We start from the raw sequence: 15064 nt of genomic DNA, 5'->3' as shown, positions 1-15064 counted from the left end.
GTTCCATCGAACCATGCCCCATGTACAGAGGATTCCAATTTTGTTGACCTCTCCGAAACCGTCCGGCCGAATGGGTAGGAATTTCAACACTGTTTTTGTTGTGCTGTTTTTTTTATCTGCCTTTTTTATATATTGGTCGCATATCAGTTTTCAGCGTCTATTGTTTCATTCCGGCGTTCGCATTCTCTATCTCCTACGGTAAAGGACAAGCTGCACGCGTGTGGCATACCGGTGGGTGGGTATGGGTATATTACGATCGAATCATTGTGTTCCAAAAAAGGAAGGACTTACCAGCAGGGTTGCTGGTGAATGATGGGACGAGGGTGGTTTTGTTCGATACGGTTGTATTGTTGTTCTTTGTCATCGAATCGTCCTGCCGGTCGGTCTCCCCGTGCACTAGGCAATAGCAATCGGCAACCGTCATCAATATTCAATCATTGGTGCGCACATGAAATGTGTAGGTGTGTATGGGGCTCGGTAGCAGCCCATTCATTCCAACCAAACAGACAGCCAGCACCTACCGTGTGACCGGTTGATGAACATTCTTCTTCGGATGCTACGTGCAACTGCCGTGGCCGTCGAAGTTGGATCCAAAAGCTCGCTATCTGCGTCACTGCCTAAGGTGTGTTCCTGTGTGGGGTGGAAAAGAATTGAAAGAACGAACGAAGTACGGGAAAAGGTTGGAAAAGCTCATAAACGGATTCATTGGCCCGCCATCCCTTGCCGGACCCGTGCGGAGGAATGTCTTTTCTTCTGCACTCCAAATGTTGCAAAATTGGAAAAAGCTTGCACATCGTATTGAGTGAGAATAGGGATATTGCAAAACATTCAACCCCTTTGCCTTCGTCGGGAGGTAATCAATTTTGCAGAAACACACCCCATTGTAAATGAACACTATTGGCAGAAAACTGTTGCCTCCTTCCCTTCTTATTCAACGGTAGAATTAATCATCATTCCTCACCCGGAGGGAGGGGGGGGGGGGTGCACCACTATCTATTTATGTTGAGTTGGTTGAGGAAGATGGCAGTTGTTTTTCACCATTACGCTTGCGTATCAGAGATGATGCTATTTATTTTGCAACGAGAAAAACACTTTTTTTCTGTTGTACACGTGGCGGCAAATCCTTTCGCTCGGAACGTTTGCAGCGCTTATTTTCCAGCGCCGCCATCCTTCGTTTCGAACCGACGTCAGGACGTTGGAATACATTTTCCTGCTAAAAACATTTCTGTCACACCGACCCCGATTCGCGATTCCAGCTAAAAGCCATTGCAAAAGAAGGCGCATGATATGAATAGCGCATCCTCGTCCCACGCTGTGGAGCGGGCTATTGTGCTGCAACCTTTTTAATATTTCAATCTCTCTCACCCCAAACCGTTGCTTTGTTGTGCCTTCTCTATCTCTCTCTCTCTCTCTCTCTGTCGTTTCAGGTCTATCGAGCAGACCGCGCGGTCCACCGCACCGGAAAACTAGCCTACCAAAGCACACGGACGTCAAGAAGCGCTTCCTGGAAACGTGCGACAAGACGCTGTCGGACGAGGTGAAGGCCGCCCTGCGGCTTCCGGCGTTCGATTCGTACGAATGGGAGGACTGGGACGTGATCCACCTGATGCAGACGATGTTTGTCGAGCTGAATCTGCTGGAGAAGTTCAACATACCGATCGTGACGCTGCGCGAGTGGCTGTACGAGGTGTACAAGCACTACAACGATGTGCCGTTCCACAACTATCGCCACTGCTTCTGTGTCGCCCAGATGGTAAGCTATTGCCGATTACCACTAGTAGAGTGTAGCCGTATGTAGCAGTGTGCTGTAGCAGGTTGCAACGATGTCTTGATGCCTTCCTGAGATTTGCTGCAGATTGGAAGATCAAAATCAATCCATCCAAAACCCAGGCAATTGTATTTCCCCATCGTTTTAAGAGAACGCTGACTCCACCTCTAAGCCCGGGGCTTTTAGTTAATGGGACGACTGTACCATGGTCGCCGTCGGTAAAGTATCTGGGGCTTACGATAGACTACAAGATGATCTTCAGGGGACATGTCGAATCCATCCTAGAAAGAGGGCATCTTCTTTTGAAATGCCTTTATCCACTGATCAGTCGTAGGTCTCGTTTATCGCAATTAAATAAATTGGCAGTTTATAAACAGATAATCCTACCAGTTGCAACATATGCAGCTCCAGTATGGAGTACATGTGCGGAAACTCACCTCTGTAGGCTACAAATCATGCTTAACAAATTGTTACGTATGATAACCGACACAAGCCGCTTCACAAGGAATGCAGATTTATACACCATTGCTGGTGTTCTTCCCTTCAAAGAAGAAATCCAAAATCAGTCGGAAAAACTGTACAATCGCTGTTCGGTCTCGACTTTTCCTTTAATAAATAGCCTCGTCCAGGCATGATAAATCTAATGTAGGGTAAGCTAGAATAGATTACATATTAAGATATTATTGTTAAAAAAAAAAAAAAAAAAAAAAAAAAAAAAAAAAAAAAAAAAAAAAACATCTACGGATTCAAACGCCCTACCAATGTACTGAGTAGAACATATTAATGCTTAGAAGGCAATTGCAAATCATTTTGTAAAACTGTTTGTTGGTCTTAATGGAAATCAAAAATTTAAGTGGTACACCCCCGAAAAACATACAAATAAATTTATATATATATAGCAGTGTGCTGTGCAGCCGAAACGCAAATTGCTGCTGATCGGTGAAGCGTGGTAGCAGTATTTCCAGGGGCGCTACAAGCTTCGCATCCATGGTATCATTATGCATTTCTTGGAAATTGTTCGCTTTTCCCTCTCTATGTAATTATGTTTTTTTTCTCCCTCTCTCTCTCTCCCTCTGGTGAGAGCTGAACCTGATCCTGCTGCCCTGCTTTTACTACGAAATGCTTCAATCTTTGTCACGCGCCACGTTCGAGAAGCGGGCAAAATTGGGTGGTGGATTATGTTCCATGCCCCGCAGCAAATCGGGCACGCACGCGACACCAGTGGGGACAAGCTTACATACATTAAGCTCCATGATTAGCTTAAAATCTCAGCACACGTGGTAGTTCTTTGCACGGCAGTGAACGTGGCGATGTGCCATAATTAACTTTTCCGTTTGGGTCGATACTTGGAGTGTCTTTTCATTTCCTGGATTTCATGTGCATATTTGTGTCCATGTGTAACAGGTGTTCAATTGTTAGTGGGTTTCGATTGCCCTTAAATTGCTGTTGAGATCGACTTTTCGATTAGCTTTAATTATTTGTCAAATTATGCACTTTTTTACACCAAGCATCGTCATAAGTGCAGAAAATTCCGTTAAAAGACCGATTACATTAAACAGGGGGGAATAGTTTAAAAGTATTCCACGAAACAGGACGAAAAGTACTTTCAACACATTTATCTTCTGGAAACTGAACCCCATCCTATTAGCCCATACACACACACACACATACAGGCGCGCGGGAGACGTAACGAGAAAAGTAACGCCCGGATCCTGAGAACTCCACTTATTTGCTACTCCAGAACGTAACCGTGCCATTCGGTGGCTGGCAAAGAAGCATTACTGGCTTGCTGGTCTGGTACGGCCATTAAAACGTGGCTGTTCGGAGAAAAGCGAGCTAATAATTGCATACCACCATCTAAACCGGGAGAAGATTATCGTCCCAGCCACCGTTTGCTCTGCTCGGTTGCTTGCAGCGCGCCTTTCTCGCCTTGCCACCTCCCATCCCATCCGCGTACGGCTTCCACCTTTCCGGAGCAGGGTTCAGGTGGCAATCTAATCTGAAAACGATTTTCCGACGCTCGCTCTCTCTCTCCCTCTTGCTGGTTCGGTACGGTACGGAACACCCTGGCGCCGAACATTGCCAGCATTGGAATGGCCCAGAAGAGGTCACCATTTAATTAGCGTGAAAAGCTGACGGTGTTTGAAAATTTTCGAAACGACGTCACAGCGTTTTCCTTCAATGCTGCCCCGCGAGAGGGGAGGGGGGGAGTTGTTGGAATGCTTTCGCAACTCCCCATGGTGCGGCGAACGGTCGATTTTGTGGTACGCGCACACGGGCTGGATGGAATGATGGTTGCATAATGCATCATCGCAACACTACCGCTTGCATCCGGGCGGGCACACGGACGGTATAGGGCGCCCGCATTAACAATGGGAAAAATGACATCCATCAGTTTCACTTGATCGCTCAATCCATCAGACCATCAGCGGCAGAGGGCGAGGGGGGTTGGTTGATGGGAATGATGTTGTAGAAGGGTTTATTCTTCTTTATTTTTCGCATTCCTCAACAGCCAGCACCACCGAGCACATTGGTCCATTTCACTGCGCTGGGAACGCTTCTTCTGTTGGAAGGAGCAGGTGTGTGCTTTTGATTTTGGAAAGAGTGCCGAGAGAACTGTTGGGACATGGCGTATTCGCGTCAGACACACACACACACACACACACACACACACACACACACACACACACACATCGCTGTCGAAGTGTGATGAATAGACATAAATAAATTGCTGTCCTTCCAGTGCCTAAGGAAGGAATGCTTGTTGTCACCCTCACAAGTACTGCCGCAAAAAGATACATGGGTTGTTGTGTAGGATTCCCATTCACAGTTGTGTCTTGTCTGTGGACGACCGGCTGGAACCGGATGGCAAGGGAAAGCACTGTTCCTATGCGAACAAATACACAAATGGAAATGCAATGAGAATGGTTTTATTATAAATTCATTTCTTCCTCTCCCTTTTGGCGTGTCCCTTTTTCCTAACAGCGCTTTGGTGCACGATGGGAAGATGTTGTTAGGTTGCAATGTACTGTAGTTTGCTATGCTAGTACAGTTGCGTGCATTCCATTGCTGAGTTCCAATGAACCTAATGCATGGGCCGTATTGTTGTCCTGTTCGTCGTTTGGTCTGGATTTTGATGTGCCTGTTGTACGTTCACTTCTGAGTGCAGACCACGCATAAAAAATGCTGATACAAGCAGCATTGTGTAGAACTCCGAATAAATCCCCCTTTCTAATACCTTTTCTGCATCCTGCCATCGGTGATGCTGGCTGCGTATCGCATTAGGACGGCTTGGCATAATACAACTTTGGTCCCAACCCCATGAAAATCTACGACACACGTGAGAAGACGAACTGACTTTGATTAATGTGCGCGATGGCACCGGGAGATTACATCATTACGCGGGAGTGGCCATCAGTGTGAAACTCGGTTGAAATATTACACCACACCGTGACTAAATCATTTCCACTAATTGTACCGGCGACGGTGTGGCCATTCGGATCTTCGCGTACGCGGCGCGCATAGTGCAAACATATGTCGAGCATTAGATGCAATTTATAGTGCAGCGGGCGGCACCGTACGCATTGGCTACCACTAGACACATTAGGAATAGTGGTGGACCGACCATAAGACCCATAATTTAGGCCCTCTGCTGCTCTCTGGTGCGATGGCTGCCATATATCAAACCTAATCTAGATCCTCGCAATTTCACCGGCTCTGCCGAAAAGGCGCGAACGTATCAGCAGCAGCTATCCAAGACCAAACGAACGCGGGAGGATTCTATTTGCATAATATTTATTGTTTGTTTTTTCTAATGCCCCCCTTTGCCCCTCTGCACACTGTCTCACATTGGTTCGCACTATCTAAACATCTGCCGCGGCCGCTGCGTCGTCCGGCTGCTCGTCTGCCTCGTCGGCTACTTCCTCCTGGCTGAAGCCACCCTCATTGACCGGCTCACTCACGCACGAATTGTCCCACGCATCCGTCCCATCGGCTTCGGCCGTGCTTAGCTCCGTGGTCACTTCCGTTTCGCCGTATGCCTCCTCGGCAAGCCGTCGCAAGTAAGCCATCTCGCTCGAAGACAGTGGTCCTATGCCAAGGCGCTGCTCAAAGTACGGCACTGCCGGTTGGACTGTGAATAAAATGAGAGTTTACTGAGAGCTATTCTTTTGGCACCTGCAACCGGCCTAATGTGTGTGTGTGTGTGTGACTAGACACACCTGATGAAGCGGAGGGCAGCAGTAGCAGCAGTGTCGTCGCACCGACTAGCACTAGAAGAACCAGTTTTGAGTCCAGTTTCGTCATTCTTTCGGGCAACCGGTGTGTTCGATTACTCTGAAGCTTCTGCTGGCCATTTGTCAGCTTGGTGCGAGTTTTATATGCGCCACTGTTAGTAAGAATCGAAAACATCGCAAGAAGATGGCAGGAACTAAGGTTTGTCCCCCCGCTATCGTACCGCGATTATCATTTCCCGCGATTGTGTGAGCTGCAAATTGGGCCCCACGCGGTAGGCCATCGGGTGGCCATTTCCCAAACCAATCAAGCCGCTCGTTGGACCGACCGACGACATCTACTCTGATGTAGCTATTATTCTGATCATTGCGTTCGAATGTTACGCCGACGTCGACATGCGCGCGCGCGTCACCTTCATAAGATCTGCTTCATCATCTTATTTTCTGTTCTCCATTCTTTTGTCGCTATTTTCAGATGTACACCATTGCCTGGCATACGAACCTGGTGCAGCGGTTAGGCGAGCTGGAGGTGTTGGTCCTGCTGGTGTCCTGCATATGCCACGATTTGGACCACCCCGGTTACAACAACATCTACCAGATAAACGCACGCACCGAGCTGGCATTAAGGTAGGTAGTGGAAGAAAAATCCCTTCAACCACTGTGTGTTACATCAGGCCGCAGTTAAACACAGCAAGGAATCAGTCATACTCTTCTTCACACGCCGGCTAACGATCATCCAATTGTCTGGAGATTGCTCCTCGCCTCAAACAAGTGCTGTCAATGGAGCTAATTAACCGGCGCCACCGGGACACGTGTGTGTCTGTGCGTCCACTGCTCCAATTGGGGGTACAAATCCTTCCAGCAACACGGCTGGATGGGGTCTACTGGAGCGTGTCTGCGTGTCCGCGTTTTGGGTGGTACTTGAAAAGGGCGTCAATGAGCGCGTTACATCGGTCACGCACAGTGGCGTCAATCATCGTGTCAAAGTGTGCCACTCGAATTGCGTGAAGATGACAACCTAATTTACGGGCACGTATGCTTGCCGCACAGGCACACACACACACACATACACACTAAAAGGGCGAAAGTTTTCAACGCTCCAGTAAAGCGGCTTACTTGCTTGCTGCTGGAGAATTTGAAACATTCGCGCTTCTCGCAAAGTCTAACCCCCGCGCCCTTTCTACGAGGGGCCAAACTGGAACCAATTTGTGTTGAAAACTTTGCGCCAATGTTCGCCTAAATTCCCAGTTTCACTGGCGTACCAACTCCTCCGGGCAGGTAGATGGAGTGCTGGGTTTTTTGTTTTAAACAAACTTTTGCCAACCCCGTAAAACCACCCCTCGGTTTCAGCCGCTGGTGGTCAACTAGCGGAAGACGGGGGGGAAATACTTTCGACAAGTACACTTTTCGCCGGACCAGAAAGTTTGCTTAGCGCGCCAAACAGCCGACGGTCAACTCGACGAGCTGGAAACAAATCAAACAAATATAGCAACGATATGGTCAAAGCTTTCTAAATTTCCTCCCTATTCCGGGTTGTTCGGCGAGCGTGCGATCGAGAGTGAGGGGATTCGAGCGCGCGCGCGCGCCTCCATTAGCTAATGAAGATTGCCGGCCTCTGACGGTCTGATTATCCGTTTGAATAAACTCCGCAAGTACCGCAAGGCTTCGGGATTCTTTAGAAAAACAGCCGCACGTTGCACAATATACCAAACCGCTCTGGTTGGGCAAGAGGTTCTGATCGATGATGAACATCAAACGGGATCAGAGGGGCTTTTTTAAGATGAATGGAGTTACTTTCAATCACAAACGTTGGTGTTTTTTTGTTCTGTTAATGATGTACAGAGAGGATTTTGCTTTGCTGGCAGTACATTAATGTCATGAATGGCCATTGAACGATAGAACAGCCGTTTGTTAGACTCCTTGATTGAATAGTGGCTTTGGTGCCTTTTTAAATTTTTTAGTGTGATAATTTATCTAATTTGTGCTGCAATATAGGTATCTAGCCGAATCAATCGGTACTACAGAACTGGTAAACCATCTCCTAGCCAACGGTACTATCCAGCAATAAATGTTCGATTCTGCAGTTTTCCCAATGACTGTGCAACTAAATTGACTCGATTGGCTTTCGCAAAAGGGGGTTGAATAGCTTTCGCTAGCTGCACACCGACCAAACCATCCAAATGTATCGAGCGTTTCGTTGCTGATAAGTTAAACTACCAACAGCCGGAAGGAAAACAATCGCAATGGAAAATATCATCCCCAGAACCGAACCCCGAACCCCAACCGAATGCAGCCACAGCCCAACGAGGGGGAGAGCGAAGGTTTTTTGGTCGACTACTCTCCTTCACTCTCTTTCTCCAGGGATGATGCCGTACCGCAATTCCCGAACGGCTCACCATCTGTGTCCTTTCACAGTGCAAACACACACACACACACACACACACACACACGACGGTGGCGGTAGAGTTTGTTGACTTGCACACAAATTGATTGAACCATTTGTTTGTCCAATTGAAGTGTTACGCTTCGATGCTCTATCTCTGCCGGTACTGTAGCCCACCATACCTACGAATGGGTCGTGCTCTGGGTGTGCATCGCCGTAGTAGCAGCATGGAAGGCAAACTTCCAGATCGTTGAGCTATGATTTTCCCCCTTTTTTCGTCCGGTTTGGGTAGAGGACACAGTCTGAAATATAAAAAAGAAAAAACCAGATAGTATGATACTTCCAATAAAGCCCCTATTTCGGGTACCGTGTGCACGCGTGGCAGTCTGTGTGATGCTGTATGAAGGGAAAAATGCAGCAAAACGGCCAAACGATGTAGCCCGATTTGCAATGACACTGGAGAAATTGGTTATGGAATTGCTACTGCTTTTATTTTTCATTTTTCATTTGCTATCGCACATACACACCCATTTATATGCTCTGGTTTCCTCTTCTTGTAGGTACAATGATATTTCACCGCTGGAAAACCATCACTGTTCGATCGCGTTTCGACTGCTGGAGCACCCGGAATGCAACATATTTCGCAACATGAGCAAGGAGATGTACAAGTAAGTGTGTGGAGAGAGATAAACCTACCAACGGGGAAGGGTCCTAGATGCATGTGTTCAATTCATCGTATCATAGCGCGCTGCACCCGTACAAAATACCATTCTATTACGATTTAACCAATCAATTCAGCGCGTCCCCCAGGCCGCCGCGCAAATGCGAGTCCGCGGGAACACGGGAACAACTTAATTGGGCATCTAATTGGCGACCTCTAGGTACCCGGGCGAGCGAGAGCTAGCTAGGTCAATGCGAGGGATTATTTGCCCAACAACACAACCTGTTGTGCGCTCTGGCGGTGGTGCTCGCCGTTCCCGGGATTTGTACTCCGGGCTGCGAAAATGCAGCGGCTGGTAGAGGCAGCCGCTTGAACGCATCTAATTGGTACGACATCTAATGATGATTAATGTATGGCGTCTACACGAAGCAACACGTTCAGTGGGACGGGGGGGCGCATCACATCGTCAAGCAAGCCAAGACGCTCGCAACCGGATCTACGCTTTCGACGCGTCCGCAAGCTCTCTGCTCTGTGCCCGGCTTGCAGGCAGCTGGTTGTGTGTAATTGAAAGTGAGATTGAACTCAACCCGACGGCAATCGACAACACCTTCATGGTGCGAGTACGGTGGTGACCGCACGAGCCACTCATTAACGGCAGGGAAGGACGGTTGTGTGGCCCTGCACCAAGGTGCCAATAATTGTGCTCCCCCTGAAGCGTCCACACTTGCAAATCGTTTCCAATCGTGTCGATGTAAGTGGCGCCAATGGGGCTCGGTCTTTTGCGGGCCGGAGAAATCGCAGCGGCCGCGCTGTGCTGTGTGGAGTAATTTTCCCTTCAACTACCCTCGTGACGCGGGAGCGCTATTTAGTAGTTTCCATTGCCCTTTTCCTCCCCCACCGGTCGGAGGCGCTAATGGCGTGCATCCATGTTCCTTTTTATTTTCAGAGATGTACGCGAGGGAATTATCCGGTGCATATTGGCCACCGATATGGCCCGACATAACGAAATCCTCACCCAGTTTCAGGAGGCTACACCCGAGTTCGACTACAGCAACAAAGTGCACACGAATTTGGTAAGTAATTGCGTTACAGGCGCGCTCTACATGCTGTGCCTTCACAATTGTTTCACGTCCGGTTCATGCCTTCCGTTCGCCGGAACAGCTCTGCATGGTTCTGATCAAGGTGGCAGACATTTCGAACGAGGCGCGACCAATGGACGTGGCGGAACCGTGGGTCGACCGGCTACTGCAGGAGTTTTTCGCGCAGAGCGCCGCAGAAAAGTCCGAGGGTCTGCCGGTGACACCGTTCATGGACCCGGACAAGGTGTCAAAACCGGGCAGCCAGGTACGGTTCATCGGGCTGGTGCTGCTGCCGCTGTTCGAAGCCCTCGGCGAGCTGTTGCCCGAGCTGACGGATCTGATCATCACGCCGGTGCGCGTCGCCCTCGACTACTATCGGTAGGTAGCGCATGAAAGAGATGGCCTTTCGAAGGGCTTCACCTTCTCCAAACCAACGCTAACCTTTACTTTCTCCGTTTCCTGCTAGCCGACTGAACGATGCAGCCAACAAGACGCGCCGCTCGATCGCGGAAGCAGAGGCAGCATCGTCCGAGAGCGGCGGCTCACCGCAGCTGCCCCGTTCCCAGTCCGGCATCAGCGTCAAATCCCGACGTAGTATTCCCTCGCAAAAGTCCGCATCTCGCACGTCTGTTGATGAGCCTATTTTAATTGCAGCCGAACTGCACGACCTACCGGAGGGCAGCGAGAGTGGCGACTCCGAGACGGCCACCGAAGTCGACGTAAGTGGTGGGGCCGTCGTGCCCAGCCTGTGCGCTCCCCTGCACGGGAGTGCCGAGCTCGATTCACCCGGCGCTAGTTCTAGTGTAGCAATCTATTAAACCGCAAACTCATTCGGCGTGCGCGTGTGTGTACACTGCTAACGCCACGCACACATACGTAAAAACAAACAAAAAAACAACAATCCATTCGCGCACGTTGTTCCGTAGAGCATCATGTAGCAAACGTGGAGCATTCATTAACTTCGCTTTAGACCAAAAAAAACTCCCTCAAAGGGATCCGCAACCAAACCAAATCCGCATCAAAACTCATACATTAGTACTAAGCAGGAGCTGCCTCCTGATGCTTGTCCGCGCGAGTGCTCAAACCATTCGTAGAAGTAGTCCGCACACAAAAAACAGCTCTGACGCACGATTGTTGCCTAACGTTCGTAATAATGATGTTTTTCTTTCTCCTTCCCCCCTTTTCCCGATGGTCACCAAAACTTCGGTTTACTTCTGCGGGCCAAACCTGTCGCACTGACTACCTCTGTGCGTGCCACGCTATGTATACTGCGCCGATTACCTCTACTACTACCTGTTCCCGGATACTACCGGCCGACAAACCGCGTGCTTTGTCACACACACACACTCCACACGGACGACCGGGCGTAATGAAACGTAATGAACCAATGGCCTGAATTGAAACCCAAACAATGCAATAACTTGCCTTGCCCTACAAAACCCGCCCCCGAAACCCGCCCAAACTACTGCCATGCCGCGCGACCAGGTGGCGGAAAAAACGTCCAAGTTCAAGGTGGACACGGAAAGCATCCACCGCAAACAGTCGCACCCGAACTCCCGGAAGGGTAGCCGCGAGAAGCGCCCGTCGATGATCGGTGAATACTACACCACAGGTACGCGCACCCGTGGCTCCCACGGCAACATACAGCATACTAATAATCGCACGTATTTTGGTTCGAATCGCGCCATCAGCCTAGACCAGTACAGTAACAACCGGCGCATGTCCGACGGCGTCCCGATACAGTCGGTCCACTCGGACAACAGCGTGCTGTACTACCATCACCAGCGGCAGCACCGCAGCCTCGACCACGACACCATGTGCTCGTCGTCGGACAAAAGCACCAGCCTGAACAGCACGCACGACACGGCGCCGGGCGGCGACCCGACGACCATCCTGCACGTGCCACCGCCGCAACCGCCACCGCCGACGGGAAAGCAGCGGCTCGGCAAGCTTTTCGGTAGCAGCAGCGCGTCGGGCAGCGCCGCCACCTCTGCCGTGGCGAATCTGAAGAACAATAACAGCGCCGGTCACGGGTGCACCTCCACGGCCGTCGGCGGGTCCGCATCGACTAGCGGTGGTGGTGGTGGTGGTGCCGGTAAACATTTTAGCCGAATGTTGAGCTTCAACCAGCAGCAACGGCTGGACAAGCTGCGCAACAACAATAACAGCCAGAGCAAGAATAACAACAACAACAACAACAACAACAATGGCGGCGGCAGCAGCATTGGCAACAGTAACAATAATAATAACAATAACAATAACAATAGCATTAGCAACAATAAGAACGCACCGGCCGGCAGTGCGGCCATCAGCCACGCGAAGCATCTCGATGGGCGTGAGGCAATGCACGGGGCGGCCCGCATGTGCCCCGGCCTCGGCAGTGCCGCCGGTGGGGACGGTGGATTCGACGGGACCATTTCCGGGAGTGTCGGTGGCGGCGGCGTCGGCGGCGGTAATCAGGACGGCGGCAAGGGTGGCAATGGCAGCAGTAGTAACGGCACGGCCGCTCGAACAACGGCAGCCGCGGCCTCCACCGCGTCGGCCGGTTCGAAATCGTTCCTGTCCCGGCTGCGACAGTTTACCGGCCGGCTGAGCTTCAACTTTGACTCGCGGGAATCGAAGAAGCTGCAGCTGCTGGCGGGGAACGCACCGACCGACCTGAAGGCGAAAGGCGCCTCGGCCGGACCAAAGCGGGACCATCGGCTGGAGAAGTCGCGCACGGTCGACGTGGGCGACCTGGGACCGGTAGCGATCTGTGGCGACAGCACAATGTCCGGCCAGCAGGCGGCCATTCACCAGCAGCAGCAGCAGCAGCAGCAGCACCAGAAGCAGCAGCATCTCTCACTCGTCCCAGGTGAGTCCTTCTACGGTGGAGGACCGCCGGTAGTAATGAACCAGCCGAAATCAATCTCGCCCATCCTTATGCAGCACCGCCACAGTGAGGTGCTCGGTCTGGGCGGTGCAGCGGGGGCGGCCGCCCGCAGCCGCGCCTACAGCCTGGACGTCCCGATCGGGGGCCGGCACTGTTGCCGCAGTCTCAGCGGTAGCACGACCGGCGGCGGTGCCGGTTCCAGCTGCGGCGGCAGCCACAAGAGTCTCACGTTTTCGCTCAACAATCGCTCGCTGACGGAGGACAACGACGGGGGCGGCAGCCTGGCGCTCGTGTCCGGCGAGCGAAAGTCGGGCGTTGGGGTGCCGCCGCCGCTGCGCAACAACTCGCTGCTGCTGCTTGCGGACGATCCGTCCTCGACGTCGGCCGCCATTGGCGGTGGTGATGGTAGTGCGCCACCGAACGAAACCATATGACATCAGCAGCACCTTCAGCAGCAGCAGCAGCAACATCTGCTCCATCACACACACTCTTCGTACGAACCGTCGCTGCAGGGTATACTGCTTACCTCGACCTCGCTGCAGGCCGACTCACCGCAGTCGCAGCATCTCGGTCCGGCACGCACCTCGCTAGATTCGGAGCGACGGGCCCCGTTCGCCGAATCGGAATCGATCTCGTCGAAGCACACGTCCGCCCTGGCGAGCTACTGGGTCTGTCTGACCGAGCGGATGAGCTCGCTGATCTGCAAATGCTGCGAGCGTACGCTACCGCCGGCGGAAAGCGTCTAGTGTCTACCGACGGGTGGGGAGGCTGGTGAGCTGTGTACCGGCGGTGTACCGGACCAGCAGCAGTAGTGTAGTACGCCCGTAGTACGCCCAAACGTGGGTCGTGTTTTAACTTACACTGTGGCATGCTCGCTCTGTTCACCAGGTGTATGTACGCGTACGTTTGTGTAAGTCTAAGTTTTATTATTTTCGCTAGCAATTACTAAACTAGCTGACTATCTGACTAGCAGTAGTACGGGGTGACGTCATTATTTCTTCTGATATGTTTTGTTTGTCTTAAGCTGATACACCACGTGTGTTTGTTTCTCTAAGTTGTATCAAAGTTTACATTTTATCATCCTGACTTTAAGTTTTCTAATACGCGAGCTTAATTCAGCCCGAAACTGTTGAAGTCGCATGAAGCTAGAATTGGATGAGTAGGGGAAATTAGTTTTAGACGAAAAAAAAACACATGCCAAAACATAGGAAAAATATATTTAAAAAACAAACTCGAACATAATAATGGAGAAAAAAAAAACATTACAAAAGCGCGTATGGCGTATATACATGGTGGCTAAGAACAAAGAACAAACAAAAATGAACTGAATGTTAGTCCCCTTGGAGAGGAACCAGTGGCGCAAACAAAAAGAAGAAGACAAAAATAATAATAGGAAAATACAAAGCCCGATTATTGTACACACGATTGAACTCTGTATTGAATGCTTTACTTCTCTACCCTGCCCTTTGAACTCTAACGACTTTACGAGAAAACGGTAGCAAAACCAAAACTCCAGTGAAACAGATCTGCTAATGTAAACATATCACTATTACGGTACCATTCGGAAACGAACCAACCAACATACCTACAACAGCAAACAAAAAACGAGATGCGTTCTCCCATTTTTTCTACCACAATTCCGCGTACCATCATAATCTTTGACACGGCCTTTTTCTACCAAAAAAAAAAGAAACAGCACAATTTTACACTAACAAATCACTAATCGAAGAAGCATACACACACTCTCAAGCGATCTAGCAAAGTACATAGCAAGGGATGAATTTTAGGGGGAACCAAGGCGAAGAAGCAAACGAAGTGCTGTATTTATTGGTCAAATTTAAATTTTAATGCCCACGTGGTCATTACCCACGTGGTCATTGTGCTATTAGCTCTCTGTCTCTAGCTCTCGCGCGTGTTGTTCCAGCAATCAAGTTTTCAAACTGTGCAAATTCCCCAACACACACGGCCACACCTGGAAGCGCTTCAAAAAGAAATGCGCCTGGCGGGGGTTAATTCTCCTTTTCTGATGAAACTATTACAATGCTATGCTATTTTAATGCTAGGAATAG

At 50.3% G+C, this 15064-nt stretch overlaps 2 protein-coding genes across 21 annotated transcripts in view; one reads left to right on the top strand and one right to left on the bottom strand.

The window, feature by feature from the left end:
* Nucleotides 1-14688, top strand: part of LOC120950959 (high affinity cGMP-specific 3',5'-cyclic phosphodiesterase 9A) — a 119182-nt gene extending 104494 nt beyond the window's left edge. For 18 of the 20 annotated variants that reach the window (XM_040369405.2, XM_040369403.2, XM_049606337.1 and 15 more), the window contains 7 exons: nt 1428-1753; nt 6476-6627; nt 8944-9051; nt 9991-10117; nt 10206-10501; nt 10590-10842; nt 11609-14688. In XM_040369405.2, coding sequence (XP_040225339.2) covers nt 1428-1753; nt 6476-6627; nt 8944-9051; nt 9991-10117; nt 10206-10501; nt 10590-10842; nt 11609-13429 — 3083 coding nt within the window. In that variant the 3' untranslated portion in view covers nt 13430-14688. The remainder of the gene's footprint in view (nt 1-1427; nt 1754-6475; nt 6628-8943; nt 9052-9990; nt 10118-10205; nt 10502-10589; nt 10843-11608) is intronic. The other 2 variants (XM_040369407.2, XM_049606340.1) reach the window with 2 other exon arrangements.
* On the bottom strand, nt 2457-6469 carry LOC120950963 (uncharacterized). The gene is made up of 2 exons (XM_040369410.2): nt 5989-6469; nt 2457-5900 (listed from the first exon to the last, which is right to left on the bottom strand). Exons 1-2 carry the CDS (start codon nt 6176-6178, stop codon nt 5632-5634), a joined length of 459 nt encoding a protein of 152 aa, XP_040225344.2. The 5' UTR covers nt 6179-6469; the 3' UTR covers nt 2457-5631.
* Nucleotides 14689-15064: the final 376 nt, after the last annotated feature.

Source organism: Anopheles coluzzii, chromosome 2, assembly GCF_943734685.1.
Source record: "Anopheles coluzzii chromosome 2, AcolN3, whole genome shotgun sequence".
Classification (NCBI taxonomy): Eukaryota; Metazoa; Arthropoda; class Insecta; order Diptera; family Culicidae; genus Anopheles; species Anopheles coluzzii.
Note: the sequence above shows the minus strand (reverse complement) of the source record. Positions and strands in the feature narration are given on the sequence as shown.